This window comes from Grampus griseus (assembly GCF_964374135.1).
Source record: "Grampus griseus genome assembly, chromosome: 2".
NCBI classification, from domain to species: Eukaryota; Metazoa; Chordata; class Mammalia; order Artiodactyla; family Delphinidae; genus Grampus; species Grampus griseus.
The window spans coordinates 166777936-166796291 of record NC_139018.1 but is presented as its reverse complement, the minus strand read 5'-3'; the positions used below and the strand labels follow the sequence as shown (position 1 = coordinate 166796291).

General features: G+C 39.3%; 1 protein-coding gene across 1 annotated transcript in view; it reads right to left on the bottom strand.

Annotated features, from left to right (window-relative positions):
• MYO3A (myosin IIIA) overlaps positions 1 to 18356 on the bottom strand; it is a gene marked incomplete at both ends in the record, with an annotated part of 171340 nt that overhangs the window by 142321 nt on the left and 10663 nt on the right. The window contains 2 exons of the mRNA XM_082648314.1: positions 10759 to 10858; positions 11463 to 11567. Of these exons, the coding sequence (XP_082504440.1) occupies positions 10759 to 10858; positions 11463 to 11567 (205 nt within the window). The remainder of the gene's footprint in view (positions 1 to 10758; positions 10859 to 11462; positions 11568 to 18356) is intronic.

Below are 18356 nucleotides of genomic sequence, written 5' to 3'. Positions count from 1 at the left end.
TGGTACGCGGACCTCTCACTGCTGGGGCCTCTGCCGTTGCGGAGCACAGGCTCTGGACGCGCAGGCTCAGCGGCCATGGCTCACGGGCCCAGCCGCTCTGCGGCATGTGGGATCCTCCCGGACCGGGGCACGAACCCACGTCCCCTGCATTGGCAGGCGGACTCTCAACCACTGCGCCACCAGGGAAGCCCGACCTTCTAGATTTTAAACTACTTGCCTGTATTGCATATTTTGGCACGTAGTGATGATATGAATGGTAGGCTCTCTCCACTCCCACCTCCCTCTCTGCATTACTAAATTCTGGTGAATTTGAGAATGTTTTATATCGTGGTATGCACATAGTAGGTGACTTGTGAATGTGAATAAAATTATTTTCCATCAGTCAACTTGGGACAAATCACACCTGCCTGGAAATTTCAAATTAACTACATCTATGTAAACCAACACCACCAACAGAATCAGTTCTTTTCCTTTAGAGAGTTATACACAGAAGGATTACAATGAAAAGGCATAACCAAATATTTCAATCATGCCATCTCATTAATTCCACCTGGTCAGATACAATCATAAGGGACTCAGGACAATCCAGAGCACAGTCTCCCTCCTCCCATTTCCTACTCTGCTCCTCTGGCTGCACGGTGCTGCTTCCCTTGACCTGCTCTGGACTTGATGGGTTATCCCCAAATCGTGGACTTGAACTCCCTGATGTCCCTGTTTTGAAGAGTACCTCCCAGTGTCACATTTGCTTTAGGCTCTAGCTGTTTACCTTATCGGCCAAGTAGAACAAAGGCACTAATTGAGGGTTAAAATTGGATATATTTGATTCCCTCAAGATGATTCCTCCAAGATGATACTTTGTCATGAAATTCAAAGGCCATATTCAGCCAAAAGGGCATCTCACTGGTGGAAACATACTTGAGCAGAGGGCTAGGCAGTACGTTTTGGTTCCATATTAATTTCGTCCCTCAAGGAGCTCCTCCACTAATGTATTAATCTTGTCCTAAGTGGAATCTTCATCTACGGGCTTCACATTTTGCCTTTAAAAAAGCTTATCATTTGACAGAAAAAAATATCCTCATGAAATCAGTTTTGAAATTCAAAGGAAATTATCTAATCTGTGACTGAAGGTTCTCCCTTGAATATTTTCTAACACATGATCTGAAGAAAGGGAGTAAACATTCGATGCACATTTCTCCCAAATGCATCCTCTACCTCTATCTCTACTCCAGGTATTTCACCTTTCAGAAAAATTAAGTATAAATCTAAACATTTTATCTTGTCTTTTCCTATGAATTAAAGGGAGGAATGATTAAGCTTGACTTTTATAGTATCAGAGTACAGTAATTTATTTATATAAGTAGGAAAAGTAAATAGATTTTAAAACAAATTTAACTTAAAATTGATTATAAATCTACTAAAATTTATTCTAAGGGCTTATAATTATTTATGAAAAAATTGAAAATTATATTTGACCCTCGGTGAACATTTTTGTTTCAATTTCATAAAGGTAGTTTAAGAATTCAAACATCATTTAAGCAAAATGTAAAGGGGGTAGAAAAAACCACAACTGAGTAAAATATCGAAAGTTTTTGGTAAGAAAGTGACACTTTAGACTAATCATTTGATACATTTTTCTTCTTTCTGAAGATAAAGAAAATATGATATCACTAGAATTGGCATTTTTCAGCAAGCAGTCATGCCCTGGCGTCTGAAATTATAGATATGGATGTCAGGAAAGGACCATCCCTCCATACTCCACAGGAAATATATTGGGAAGGAGGATAAGAAGAGTGTCTTAGGGTGTGGCACAGGACCCAAGATAGACCATTCAGACTTCTTGGAAATGTGAATCTTGAGCTGGAGACACTAGGGTGACTAGACTACAGCGACTAGGGTGAGTCATCCAGTGTTGAGGATCTAAGGATTAGCCCAGGTGATGCTGCTCTGGAGGTCCAGGGATGCCAGAGCCCCTTCCTAGGAGGCTGGATTGCCCAGCTTCTCCCTTGGCTTTGTAGGCCACTCAGTGCCATTTTCCACAGCATTGCCTAAGTTGGTCAGAGTTAAGTTTCTGTTGCTTACAATCAAGGAACTCTGATACAAGAACCTAATGATTTTACATATAAAGGAGCAAACTAACAAGGGTAATGGTCAATAATAATGATTTTACAAAGTCTAAGAGTTATTAGGTTTTATATTAATACGAATTAAGAATTTTTTAAAGCAAAAGTTTGGCCTCCAAACTTCTTGATCACACATTCCAAACAATAAGAAACTTCTAAGCAAGCATACTCGATATAGATACAGACTATTTTCTACATATTTCCTAGTATAGTAATATACACATTATGAAATGTATAAAGATAATTTTAAAGGATGATACTAAAATAATAACTATTATGACTATTTCATAATAAGTTATGGATATTTCTGCACATCAATGATATCTGGGATAATGAATTACAATGCTAATGGGGTCTCACATATTTAGAGTCCTTTGGGATCCTGCAGAAAGACTGTTTTACACCTGGCTCCTGTAAACTGAATGGAAACAAGAAAAATTCAGCCCAGAATGTGAAGAAGGAAAAACAAAAAGTCTCAAAATAAGTGAAAAAGGAAAAATGCAAGTAGGTAGAATAAGAAACCCTTGAGTCTGAGAATACTGGATAATTATCACATTAAAAACAGGACACACACCTATGAAAGAGTAACAGAGGAAGGTCTTGACCGAATGTCTGTTGAATGCTTCTGCAATGACTGTTAACTCTGAAGATCATTTTCCCAACACAACCAACTACTTCAGAACTAGAAGGCAACTTAAAATGGTCGTAACATCTAACGTGCTCATTTTCAGGTTAGTAAACTTTAGCTGGAGAGAAAAATGAGTTTCCTGAGGACAAATGGCACTTTTACTTAACATAAATTCCCACAAGAAAATTAGCTAAGAAGGTAGAAAAATGCAAAATTCTCTCAAGAATGACTGACTTAAATTACTTTAAAAGGCAACAGGACGGGCTTCCCTGGTGGTGCAGTGGTTAAGAATCTGCCTGCCAATACAGGGGACACGGGTTCAAGCTCTGGTCCAGGAAGATCCCACATGCCACAGAGCAACTAAGCACGTGCGCCGCAACTACTGAGCCTGCGCTCTAGAGCCTGCGAGTCACAACTACTGAGCCCGCGTGCCGCAACTACTGAAGCACGCGCGCCTGAAGCCCGTGCTCTGCAACAAGAGAAGCCACCACAATGAGAAACCTGCGCACCATAACAAAGAGTAGACCCCGCTCGCCACAACTACAGAAAACCCGTGTGCAGCAACGAAGACCCAACAGAGCCTAAAATAAACAAATAAGTTTTTTAAATAAAATAAAATAAAATTTTAAAAATAAAGAAATATTTGTTAAAAAAAAAAGTCATCAATTGTCCCAAATATACTTAACAATGAAAGGATCCAATCCAGGACCACATGGTGTGTTTAGTTGTCATGTCTCTTTGGTCTCCTTCAATCTGGAGGAGTTCCTTAATATTTCCTTGAACTTCATGACCTTGATATTTTTTTTAGAGTTTCAGGCTAGTTATTTTGTAGAATGTTCCCGAACTTGGATTTGTCAGATATTCCCTCAAGATTATATTTTTGGCAAGAATATCATGGAAGGGAAGTCTTCTCCTTGTATCCTATCAGGTGGTATGTGATTTCCAGTTGTCACATCAGTAGTTGTATTCACTTTGCTTACTTAAGTCTGTGTCTGCCAGGCTTCTCGCCTATAAAGTTTCTCCTTCTCTTTTGTAATTAAGTATTTTATGCAGAGCTTTTTGAGACTATCTAAATATCCTATTTTTAATCAAAACTTAACCCACTAGTTCAGCATCCATTGAAGTTTTTGGATGAATTAATTATTACTATGATGGTTGCCAAAAGATAATTTTTAAACTTTCATTATTCCTTCTATATTCATTAGTTGGCATTCTTCTATAAAGAAAAGGTTTAGCTTTTTTCCCATTCATCTATTTGTGTGTGTAAGTACGAACGTATGAATTAATGGATTTCTACTTTATTCAATGGACATCATTGTTACCATCATTATTATCATTATTTTGATGCTCAAACTGTCCCAGATTTGGTCAGTGAGAATCACTTCAATTTGGCTTCTGTGTCCTTTTGACATTGTCTCCATCATTCTTTGGGCAGTTCCTCACTTTTTGGCACATTAAGTTCCAGGCTTATCTTGTACAGCCTTAAAAATCAGCTTTTCTCCAAGAATGCCTGCTTACTATTAGTGGAGAATTATATTTAAAAACTGAGAGCTAGGTGTTTGATATGCTTGCTCTTGGGGCATCAAGCTTGCAAGTTCTCTTAGTAGACATAGCCAGACAACCTGTATACACACACACACACACACACACACACACACACACACACACACACATACGTATCACATTACATTTCTTTTCATATGCCTCTCTACATATTGAAAACCATGAGTTCACACTGACACCTCCAATTCCACTCCAACATCATGGGGTTCAGTTTTCTCCCTTCCACATTTGTAATTCTCATCTCTAACAGTAAGAAACCTGGCTCCCATTGTCCTCAGGATATTTCCAGATGGTATCAAGCCCCCTTTATGTAACCAACCTCTTGTCTCCATTTTGACCCCTATGCAGACACACTTATCCAGCTCAGGCTCTGACAACCTGACTGGGGTCACCACCATCCCCCTAGACAAATGCTCTTTGTCCCCTCCTCGGGGGCTCAACGCCCCAAGCCAAGCCACCACTGCCCCTCCCCTCCCAGCGTGGACACCTTCCTCACCCCTTTCAGGTCCAAACCATTTGCTGAGCTGCACCCCAATTCCCATGCTTTCTCGGGCCCACCAAATGCCTTTTGTTTGAATTATTCTGGAAGAAAGGAAGGAATGAAGGGAACTTCATAGTTTATAAGTTCAGGTGTGCCTGCCTCACTGGATGCTACAAAAGTGGGTTATTAATAAATAAGTCACAACTTCTCTTTGACCTACATTATTCATTGGGGATTTGGTCTAAAATCGAGCATGTGGGTAATAAGAGACTGAAAGCCATAAAATAATCTGTCGTAAGAACGATGTCTAAATAAGTCACAAGAAGTATATTCTGTACTTTGGTATTGAAATGTTAACTATTCTATTAGAAATGAAGATCCCCAGAGAGAAATCTGTAGAAATGAGAACGGAGTACTGCCCTTTAAATTTAGTCTCTCTTTCATTTTCTATTCCAAATGCGGACTGCTTTTTCAGACGTTAGTTGACTTGCCTAAAGGGGTTTATCTCCTGGGAGGTTGTGTTATTTATTGATTGATCATACACCAGTGACTGCTAATGTATTTCATTTATAATATCTGCAAGCTCACTTGTCTTTTTATTCTCTGAGGTGGCTGGTGGTTTTCTGTAAAAGCCTAGCCCACTTAACAAGAAAACAAAAGGTCTTCTTAAAGGCTCTACTCATAACTAGCATTAGCAAACTGAATCTTACTTTTACTGTAATTAAATAGCTTGATATTTAAAGTTAATATCCAGTTGACTCTAGCAAAGGGCTATTATTTTTTTAAACAGAAAGCAGCACCTATTTGGGGAACTCAGATTTTCAATATTTAGCAACTATCAATATTTAAATGAAGTATTTATTTACTATTTATCAAGTACCTACTATTTATACAACACTGAGCTGGGGCGAGGTGACAGTATTACTTCATGATAATAGCTCAGATTTTTAAAATTATAAAGTGTCAATAATTATACTACGTAGCTCACCTGTATCATCCCATTTACTCTCCACAGTGATCAACCGTATGAGGTAGAGACTGTTTTTCATACTTGATGTCCCTGGAGATTTTAAGTGACCTTCTCAAGGTCACACAATTACATGGAAAATCCTGCCTCCCATTCACTCACTCATTCGAGAGTATTTATTGAGCACTTCCGATGTGCCAGTGCCATGCTTGGTTCCAGGGACAGAGTGACAGGCCAGACAGAGACCGAGCCATCACAAAGCTCACAGCTTAGCAGCGAAGGTAGTCAGATTAAACACATGATTACAATCAAGTGTGATAACTGTTTGGCTAAAGAAAAGACAGAGTGCATATATACAATGGAATATTACTCAGCCATTAAAAAGAATGAAATAATGTCATTTGCAGCAACATGGATGGACCTGGAGATGATCATACTAAGTGAAGTAAGTCAGACAGACAAAGACAAATATCATATGATATCGTTTATATGCGGAATCTAAAAAAACATGATACAAATGAACTTGTTTACAAAACAGAAACAGACTCACAGACTTAGAGAACAAACTTATGGTTACCAGGGGGAAGGGTAGGGGGAGGATAGTTAGGGAGTTTGGGACTGACATGCACACACTGTTATATTTAAAATAAATAATCAACAATGACCTACTGTACAGTATAAGGAACTCTGCTCAATATTCTGTAATAACCTAAATGGGAAAAGAATCTGAAAAAGAATAGATGTATGTATATGTATAACTGAATCACTTTGCTGTACACCTAAAACTAACACAACATTGTTAATCAACTGTACTCCAATATAAAATACAAATTTTTTAAAAAAGAAAGGATAGGGTGTTGGGGAAGTTCTCAGCCAGGCAGACAGAAGTTAGCTGGGTGCAGGGGTGAGGGGAGGTTTCCATGCAGGGAAAGCATCATGTTTGTAACCGGTCACAAAATTCAATGACATAAATCTTAGACACATAAAGAGAACTGTCATTGTGATTTCTTCATTTTGCCTCTAACTATCATGGGCTCTCCTATGTCCCTACCCACTGGCTGGGAGAAGTAAAGCTTAGTCAGATCTAAACCATAAGTCCTTTTAGAAAGAGTTCAGTCTCTCTTGAATGAAAGTGCTTGCTCCATCTCTCAGATGGAGCCCCTCCTTCTTCTCTCCTGAAGATGGTACTGTCTGTACAGGATGAGGGATGGCTTATAAGACCTTGTGGTGGGGAGAAGAGGGAGGGTCCTCGGGTGTGGTCGGTCTCTGGTCTCTGAGGCCATGTTCCTTTGTCTGCCTGCCTGCTAGGGGCCCCCTGGCCCTCCTGATGGGGTCTGCATCCAGTGAGCCTGTGGCCTCTTCTCATGCAGGCAGGGCTACCTGTGTAGAGCCTCCTGGCAGACGAAGGCTCAGGGTGGCTTCAGCTGGGGCTGACAATGCTCTGAGGTCTGGCTGTGACTCCTATTCAGACCTGGCTCAGGTGATCTGGGCTCTGCCCCTCGTCGCCCATCCTGAGCAGCCCCCTCTAGAAACTCCCCAGACAGATTTTCAGTTATTGGGGGGTTAACAGGAGCAGAGGGTAAGGGGTCTGGAGAAGCTCAGCTTGAGTGCTTCCTGTACCTAATCACTCTACACCTCTGCGTCAGGACGATGTGATCACACCAGTCTGGACTGGCGCAGACTCTGCAGGGACTTTGTCTGGGACTCAGAATGATGGTGGTGGGAAGAGTGAGGGTAAGAGTTCCTTTCCACCCTCGTTGTCACCTTCACTTTTTAAAAGCTCATCTCACTGTCCCGCCTCTTTCTCTGTTTCACCTTTCCACAATTACCCGAGAACTGGAAAGGGTGTCCCTCTTCTTTCTGTTCTCTCTTATGCAAAACCCTACGATGGATCCCTGGAATTTCCCTCTCCATAAGCTAAAGAGAAGATAAAGCAATTTAGACAGATCTTTCTCAAGAGATAACCCGGGTCTTGCTACACATTCCTATTTTTTAATATTACCTCAGTCATTTTCTTGCATTCCTTCTGTAACAAATCTTAACCCCCCCCCACCCCAAACAGAGAGATGCTTCTGGCAGACTGGGGTGAAGGTCACATTCTTGGATAAGCAAGAGAAGAGCATGTTAACCAATTTCGAAGAACTTCCTCCGACACATGTGTTAAGAGCCCTGATTGAGAAAGACGGTGGTACATTTAAGAGGCTGAAAGAAGTTGACCTGGCTCACAGGTAATAGGAAGAGGCGGTCCCTGCTGTGCGCCAAGGGGCAAAAAAAAGGTGTTAATCATTCAGTGCTTTACTCTGGGCCAGCAGACAGGATCACAAGGCGCACAGCCCTCCCCAAGGAGGGCTGACAAACGACGGACAAGATATTGAGCGAGAGGGTGGCAGGGTCAGCTGAGCCAGAGCTGCGGTGTGGGGAATGGTCTGGAAGGAGAGGAATGAGACCGGCTGCAGCGGGGTTAGTAAAGTGTGGCCGCAGGAGCCCAGGTCAGAGATGACGGTGAGGACCGGGGCAGAGAGATAAAGATGGAGCCTGGGAATTTATAAAAGAGACACAGCCTTGTGACGCACGGTAGATGTGGGCGGTGAAGACAGAGGAAAGCTCAAGGATAAGCTAAGATTTCTAGCTTGAGCCACAAAACAGATACCGAGGACTTTTTTCTAAGGCAAGAAACTCTCGATATGAAGCAGATCCCCGGGAATGGGTGAGATGGTGGGGTTCCATCTGAGCATTTAGAGGACTGGCAGCCATCCGAGTACAGATCTCCAGTACCCAATAATGAGCCCACTGCACATTTTATGAGGAGAGAAATCCAAGTAAAAATATATTCTAAACCCCTTTACTGCCAGCTGTGGCATTCTCTGAAAATCTGATTTAAACATAAACTGAGGACCCTGATCTTCAGTTTGGCTCTGCAGCTGGCGGCTCAGTACACTGTATTCCTTATGCCCTTGAGAAGCCTCACTACGTATGAAGCCCCATCCTCGGGTTTTAATTCATATGAAAACCTTAAACCATCCTAGGTGAATCGAATCCATGTCCTCTTACCATGGAGAACAGAAATATAAGCATCCTTTCATATGCAAATAATAGCATTTTAGTATCAGACACCAGGGACACATTTAATAGGCAACTGACCCTCTTCTCTAATTGCTGCTGACAGTAAAGTCTTTAAGTTAATTAATATAAAAACAAAGCTCCTGTTTTGTCGGCTTTCTACATCATGACTACTTTCTAAAGATATCATAATAAAGGCCACTTTATTTATTATCTAGGTGTATATTTTTACTCTGGATTACTTTGGAGGGTGTCCCGGGAAGTTGCCTTTCTCAGAGCTACTGGTTTATCAAGTTCTTTTTTGTGTGTGACTGAAGAAGACGTTTACCTACATTTGTTTTAACAATTTTCATCTGGGCTCTATATATTGTAGCCACTTTTTAGAGCAAGAGAATTATGAGATCTCAAGTTAAATATTAAGTTCTCCATTTGGGTCTGTCAAGACCGGAGCCAAAATTATTGTCTGAAGAGAGTCATGGCTCTGTCCATGGAGCAGTGAAGAGTGTTTGTTGTTTTTTAGAATTTCAGGCCCAAGTTCTCATTAGCATCCTAACCCGGGCAGATTGTTCAAATACACAGCTCTGAACTCAACTAGTAACACACACTAGCTGCATCCCAGTTATTAACCAGGAATTCATTGCCAAGCTCACTGCTGCTCCGTAGTTTTCAAATGCTCAGCTGAGGGAAAAAAACACGTGGTCGTTCGAAAGATACGCTATTCAACTGTTCCCGTCTAGATGCTCTGAAGTTTATTCCTGGGTGAAGACAGATCACTAAAGAGCTACATACTGGGATTAAAACAATGAATTTCTAAAGTGAGTCGATTACTTTCCCTAAGCTTCATTTTCCAAAATGCAAAATGAAGGAAGAGTCACTCATTCATTCAACTATTACTCACTAAGCTACTATTCCCAAAGTATTAGGTCTACAAAATAGAAGATGACATAGTCCCACCTCTTAATGACCCTGTCTATCTGTGAGCCTAAGTATCTTTATCTACATAGGAAGACCAAATAGACCATCATAATCTTATGTGATAAACACAGAAATGGAGAAATATACAGGGTACAGAAGCACAAGGAGAGACACCTTACCCAGCCTGAGTGCAGGAAGGGGAGAACAACAAGGATACTGAGATGTCCTAGAATAATGCTACCCGCTCTCACGGGTGTCGTGTGTTAGTGGGGATCCAGTGAGACGGGGGAGATATCACTGTCACAACTGGAAAAGGAGGAGCCGAGGTATCAGCTACAGTGCCTCTGGCTCTGACACAGACACTCCGAATTGGCTCAGTCAATATGGAAATGTATTATCTCACATGACAGAAGGTCCAGAGATAGGGGAGGTTTCAAAGTCAGTTGATGTAGTGGCTGGACTATGTCACCAAGGACCCTCCTTCTTCCCGTCTCGCAGGGCTGCCTTTCCACTTGGGATGGAATACCTCAGGATAGAACAAGGTGGCTGCGGGCAACACAATAAGACATGGAAGGTCCCAAGTAAGAGAGAGACCATCTTTACTTGTGCTGCCCTCTTAGGAGGGAAAACATTTTCCCAGAGACATTTGAAGGTTTCCCCTCATGTCTCAAAATCCTGGGTTTGGGCACCTGCCCATCGGGAAAGCAATCAGTAGTAAGGGCCGTGGGCTTGACCATTTAGACTTCGTGTGATTATGTGGAGCCCGTCTATTTCAGAGGATCAACCACACATACTGCTGCAGGAGCGTTACAGGCACACGATGGCTGACTTGAAAGAAGTCACTCTTTCTTCTGGGAATCTCTCATTTGCCAAATTTTTTAAAATCTCTGCAACTTTCCTACCTCAATGAGATACTGGTTTTTTCTCTTTCGATGCCTACAAAGCAAGGCTGACGGAAAATGATCAAATCACATCATACGAGTCATTCTGCGGCCCAAATCCATGCATTTCAAACAAAACTTACCAAAATCTACGAGTTTAACTCCGCCTTCGATGGTTAATAGGATGTTATTTCCTTTTATATCACGGTGGATAGTCTTGTTGTTATGTAAATGCTGAAGTCCCTAGAAGTGGGAAATAAATACATAGTGACTTTTAGAGAAAGCAGCAAAAACACATTTTTCAGATGGATGCATTTATACAAAATCAATAGGAAACACACCACACGTTAAAATTAACAAAGGTTCTTAAATGCTTCACATTGAGTTAGTCAAATCAAAGTATATCATTTCCACTTTGGACTATATAAAAATTCAAAAAAACCAGTGCATACTCCTCAGCCCTTAGCAAATAGTTTATTTAAAATGTGCTGATCTCAACATAAGAAAACATTCTATACACTCATTTGAAATAATGGCTCTTAAAGGAATAAATAAATAAACAATGGCAAATAAAATCCTAACTATTAGTAAAAATACACATTATCTACCTTTACCATAATCTCAGAAATATACCTAGGAGATCAAAACTCAGGTTTCTGTTGACACAAGGAGGGTAGATCTCTAATGGAAAAAAGGAATTAGTTATGCTAAACATTTCACATTTTGCATCTTACTCTTGCATCGATAAATACTAATGTAGTGATGCTTTGCTAAAAATAGGATCCTCACTTTTTATTTAACTGGAACTGCCTCCTAATTAATGCACAAACAATTTAAACCACCTTACCAACAGCGCTTCACGTAAAATATAGGCAATTATGGGCTCACTCATTCTTTTGCCCTTCTTCAGAAATCCTTTCACAAGATCTGTCACTGATCCTCCGTTGCACAGCTATAAAAGAATATTTCAAGATAGATAATAAAATGATATGCCATTTTAAGTACTTGCTATAAAAGGTTTTCTCAAAACGTTTTACAAAACTGTTCTAATTTTTTGTTTCGAACAATTATCCCCATCATCTTTATGGTTTCATAAATGAAATGAAGATATAAACTTGTACTAGTGCACAATTAATTACTGGAACACAGCTTCCATTTGAATTAAATTTTAGAAGAGAATCTGGAGAAGCACTGGGCTTGGCTTATAAATTTAAGGAAAAGAATTATGATTCCATAAATCAGTCTCAAATTTTAAGATCTAGGGCTTAAAGGCATTCTTGATTCCGGATAGTTTAATTAATAGTGCAATGTGACCTCAATCCATGGCTATATACTGTTTCATATGCGCATTAATTTAAAGACATACCTCCCTTCTGGTAAAACTTCAGAGTGTGCTGTAGTAAGGGTTACAAATACTATTTTCGAAAACTGTTTTAAGTGTCATGTTCCCTAGCTCTTCCTCCCTCCACACCTCCCAAGAGTAGAGACAAACAAGAGGGAGGGGCATGGTAGGGGAATTTTTCCCATCCAGGTTTCTCTGAAGTTAGGTAACATGAAGTCCCACAGTAAACTTTCAAACAGGCTGTGCATTCTCAGAAGAGACAAACACTGACATTAGCAGTGGAACATGAGAGGGGAGATAACTAGGTAAATGGTCCCAACAAAGCTTTGACCCCGTGATCCCCTAATGTCTGATCCATTAGCGTTTGCTGTCAGCTCTGTCTCTCCCCCCAGGGCTCTGGTCCATGGTCTCCTTGCCCTTACCCTGAACTATGGGGCCTCCTCTGACACCTCAGTGCCTGCAAACTAAGAGCCTGGCATTTCCCTGACTCTCCTGACCTAAATGGAGGTAGAAAACAAAGGTGAGAGGAAGTGTATTCCTGACACCCTCATCTAAAATACTGAACACATTTTCTCTCAAACTTTTTTCTAACACAGTGATTAGATTTTATTGGATGCCTTAACACTTCTGATACATTATAGATTAGATAATAACAGCTGTGTTGGGCACATTTTTTAAGCTAGCACATTTCTAATCCATTTACATGCATTATCTGTGTATCTCACCACTCTGTGAAATAGGAATTATTAGCATCTCCATACTAAGGATTGGGAAAGTGAGGCACAAAATTGCTAAAAGGTAACTTGGAAAAGATCACACAGTAGTGACAGAGCTAAGACCTCAACTTGGACAGCCTGACTTTAGAGTCCAGTCTTACATTTAATCATGACATGTCATGATCCCCCAAAAGGAGGTCTGGGCTGGCTGGTCGATCTAGCCATCATGTGTAATATTGTTTTTGTAAGTGTGTTTAAAATCTAAACACGAAGTCACAAATGAACACTTAGATGCAACTCCTTTTATAACTGGTGTCTTTCTACATTCAAAGAAAACTTTCATCTTCTACAGGAATCTGTGCAGCCCTAGCACTCCCAAACCAGCATTTTCTTCTGCAGAAAAGAGAACACCTTTTAACTGGATAAGAAGCAGAGTGTGCTGTCCTGACAGCAGAATACAGGGTCACATTGCCTCCTCCGTGGCCCAGCAAGATTAGTTCACAAAATTATTCAAAATTGACTGAAAAGAGGGTTTCCCTGGTGGCACAGTGGTTAAGAATCTGCCTGCCAATGCAGGGGACACGGGTTCGAGCCCTGGTCTGGGAAGATCCCACATGCCACGGGGCAACTAAGCCCGTGAGCCACAACTACTGAGCCTGCGCGTCTGGAGCCTGTGCTCCACAACGGGAGAGGCCGCGACAGTGAGAGGCCCACGCACCACGATGAAGAGTGGCCCCCGCTTGCCACAACTGGAGAAAGCCCTCACACAGAAACGAAGACCCAACACAGCCAAAAAACTTAATTAATTAATTTTAAAAAAATTGACTGAAAAGAAATTGAGTCCTTTAAATTGCAGAGCACTTATTTAAAAGAACCAAGTTTTAGGACCAGTTTTTAAATTTCCAAAATTCATTGCAGGGTGACTGGCTTTTCCTATGTCTCCAAAGTGTGGCCTCTTTGCTGCATCTTCTGTGATTGACTATTATGTTAATTCAAGAGTAAACAGCTAGGATCTTACAGGGAGAATAAAGGAGCCATAAAGAAATGTGCAGGATGAGGTTTCCCTGGTGGCGCAGTGGTTGAGAGTCCACCTGTCAATGCCAGAGGACATGGGTTCGAGCCGTGGTCCGGGAAGATCCCACATGCTGCAGAGCAACTGGGCCTGTGCGCCACAACTACTGAGCCTGCACTCTAGAGCCTGCGAGCCACAACTACTGAGCCCTCATGCCTAGAACCTGTGCTCTGCAACAAGAGAAGGCACTGCAATGAGAAGCCCGCGCACTGCAACAAAGAGCAGCCCCTGCTCACCGCAACTAGAGAAAGCCCATGTACAGCAACGAAGACCCAACGCAGCCAAAAATAAATAAATAAATTAAATAAATAAATAAATTTATTTTTAAAAAAAGAAATGTGCAGGAAATAAAATAAAAATTGAAAAAAGAACTAATGCGATCATAGAGTTTGCACTAAGAAGTTCAAATACCACTTTCTGGTATCAATATTTCTTTGACATAGTTATTTTCCCTAACTAGTAAAGTTGAGAATACAGGATTCTTTGTGATATACACTTTAGTTTTTTTTTAAAGTAAGGTATGCTGAGGCATAATTTACATACAATAAAATTCACCCAATTTAGCATACAATTCTGAGTATTGACAAACATATTAGTCATGTAACCACAACCACAGTCAAGATATAGAACAACTCCATCACACAAAAATCTACCCTCCTGTCTCTTTGTAGTCAAACCTCTTCCCCAGTCCCTGGCAAGCACTAATCTCTTTTCTGCCCCGATGATTTTGTCTTCGCAGGAATGTCATGCGGATTGAGTCATAAGGTGTGTAGCCCATTAAGTCTAGCTCCTTTGATTTGGCACAAAGAATCTGAGATTCATCTTTGTTGCTGTACATTCCTTCTTTAATGCTATTTTAATGTTAGTCATTCCTTCTTTAATGCTGAGTATTCCACTGAATAGATAAACCACTGTTTGTTTATCCATTCATTAATTGAAAGACTTTTGAGTTGTTTGCAGTTTTTGGCAATTATGAGGAAAACCACTGTAAACATTTGCATAATAGGCTTTTCCATGAATATGGTTTTCATTGCTGTTGGGAATTGTTGGGTCCTATCAGTCACATGTATGACCTTCTAGGTATTTGCTAAACTATTTCCCGAAGTGGCTGTACCATTCTGCATTCCCACTAGCAGTGAACGAGAGTTCCAGTTGCTCCACATCCTCGTCAGCAGTTGACACTGTGACTTTTTAAAAAGCCATTCTAAATGGATCTCATGTGATTTTGATTTGAGTTTGTCTAATGACTAATTTCATTGACCATCTTTTCATGTATGTATTTGCTATCCATTTACTTTCTTTGGTGAAGTGTTCAAATTTTTGGTTCACTTTTAATTTTTTTTTATTATTGAGTTTTGAGAGTTCTTTATGTATGTTGGATACAAGTCCTGTCTCCCAGTTTGTGGCTTGACCTTTTATTTTAAGTGTCTTTTGAAAAGCAGAAGTTCTAAATTTATCATGTTAAAAATTTTACGGAAAGTGTTTTTTATGTCATATCAAGAAAATGTTTGCCTAACCCAAGGTCAAAAAATTTTTCTTCTATAATTCCTTCAGGAAGTTTTATAGTTTTAGGTTCCACATACAGGTAGGTCTATAATCCATTTTCAGTTAATTTTTGTACATGTGTTAGGTATGGATTATATATGGATGCCCAATTATTACAGAACACTTTTCTATTATTCAAAGGTACCCAGAAAACAGAAATATGACTCTGAATTGGGTTTAAAACCTAGTTACCAACACAAGGAATAGGGTAATCTTAAATGTATACTGTTAAGTGAAAGAAGGCAATTTGAAAATACTACATACTGTATGATTCCAACCATATGACATTCTGGAAAAGGCAAGACAATGGATCCTGTATAAAGATCAATGATTAACAGGGTTCAGGGAAGAGAAAGGGAAGAATGACCAGATGGAGCACAGAGGAATTTTTAGGGCAGTGAAACAAGTCCATATGATATTGTAATGGTGGATACAGGTAATTATTTATTTGTCAAAATCCATAAAAAGTATACCACCAAGAGTGAACCCTAATGTAAACTGTGGACCTTGGATGGTGCTGATGTGTCAATGTAGGTTCACCAATTGTAACAAATGCACCACTCTGGTAAGAAATGTAGATAATGGGGGAGTCTATGCATGTGTGAGGGCAGAGGACATATGAGAAATCTCTCTACCTCCCTCTCAATTTTTCTGTGACTCTAAAACTATGCTAAAAAATAAAGTCTTTAAAATATCTGTAAAATGTACAACACAGAGAATTAACCCTAATGTAAACTATGGACTTTAGTTAACAATAATGTATCATTATTGTCTCATCACCTGTAACAAATGTACCATACCAATGCAAGATGTTAATAACAGGGAAAACTTGGTGAGGGGCATTTATGGAAACTCTCTGAACTTTCCACTCATTTTTTCCATAAACCTAAACCTGTTCAAAAAAATAAAACCTATTCATTTTTTAAAATCTAGCTGCTAACGTCAAGAATATTTGAAAAGGTCCTAAACTAATAATGAAGGAGCAAAGAAAATTACTCCAAGTTATGTCAGACCCCTTACAGGGTCTTCTTAGAAACTAATTATTCTACTATTTGGCTGCTGCCTAAGCAGGAATAGTGGTTTAATTTTCAGAATGGAAAGGGGTCTTTTGAATGAAACTTCAAGAAGAGGTAGATTAAAACGAAAAAGAAATTATTAAACAGACCATAGGGACCAAATGTCAATAAACCACAAGTTAACTTGTGGTTGACCTCTTCCTAAAGATGCCCAAGATGAGATATCACCATGAATATTCTAAATCCTCGTTTAGAATTAGCAACATTTCAAATATGCTCTAGGATGAAATTTACTTCTGTTCAATTAGCATAAAATGCCTTTCATACATGAATAAAGTGAAAAACAATTAACTTTAGTACGTTTGTTTTTAAATGAATGTGAAGGATTAAAATATATTAAAGGAAATGCAAATGTTGAATTAAGCAACAGATCATAAAAAATGAAAATGACCATTATGTTTCCATTTAAAAAGAACTGCACCCAGAGGAATGAATTGCATCATATTAACCCTATGCAATTCTTAAATCACCAAGATAGGTTAAAAGGGGGATTTGTAATAGGGGACCAGAAAACCCTTAAGTGTAGCTTCGCAGCACAATGCTACAACAGGGCCTTAACGTTCTTTCACTGAACAAAATTGAAGCATAATTTTCTTAAGCCAGAGCTACACTAATGAAAGGACAGAGCAACAGTGAGAATGAATCCTCTCCCTAGGCTGCAGTCAAACATGAAAAAAAAACCAATAACCTAAATCAAAAGGGATGATATTCTCTGAACAGATCATTACAACTCACTTCCAAAGACAGCTTTTATAAGTTTTCAAAATGTATTCTGTCTTCACTGTGTTAGGAGAGATACGAGATTTTTACTCGAATTTCTGGAAAAGGACTACTGACTTCTGCAGTTGGCATTTCTGACTTCTGCTGTTTTTCATTGTTTTTTGTTTATTCTAAGAATGCTCTAAGACGCTTCGCTTAGTCTGACCATATCCCATGTGAGGCCACAAAAGCAGAAACTCTCATTTTCTAACACTCATTCTAGTTTTTACTTTGCTCATTTTATAAAAGCGTTTGAGTCGTTTTATAGAAACCAATTTTTAGCAAACACCTACACGTGAAGTTTTTGGTAACTGTGGGTGTAATGTTATAAGACATGGCTGTATTGCTTGCAGAGTAACTGCACCATTTCACACTGCCGAAGTAATGTGTAAAAGTTCAATTTGCTCCACAACCTCACCAATACTGGGTATTATGAGTCTTTTAAATTTTAGTCATGTTAGTGGGTGTGTACTATAGCTTCATTGTGGTTTTAATTTGAATTTCCCCCCCAAAAAAGATATTAAACATATTATATATATGCTTTTGCAAGGAGTCCAAACTTTTTTTGCACACTTCATAAGAAATTGGGTAGATGCACTTTGTTAGGTGAAATTTCCATCTATTCCTAGAATGCTGAGATTATCACAAATGGGTGTTGAATTTTGACACGTTTTTATTGATTTTTTTCTCTTTGATTCCATTAATACAGTGAATTATGATGCAATAAATTTTAATGTTTAACAAACTTATTTTAATGTTTTAATAAAATTGCATTCCTGGGATCAATCCCATTCAGTCATAACATATTAACATTTTTATATATTACTGGATTCAATTTGTTAATATTCTGAGAAAGATTTTTTCCAAATGTGTTCATGTGAAATGTCAGAATATATTTTCTTTTCTTGTAATATCTTTGTCTTCTTTCGTCAGTATAATGTTGCCCTCATAAATGAGTCAACAAGACTGATTATTTCTTTCTTAAACGTTTCATAGGATTCATTTTTTTCCCCAGAATGACACTGTGAAGAACTCTGTGGACTCATTCCCCAGTATAACTGGTGAAAATTATAAAAATAAACAATGAGTTAAAGTCTTTGGAAATTGTAAGGGTGTACAGCAAATGAAGTAACATTTAAGAACACAGCTAATATTTGTAGTATTTAATTTTGTCCTCTATAGGCTTATTAACTGTACTTTTTCATTTTATTTTTAGTGGTTGCTTTAGCGT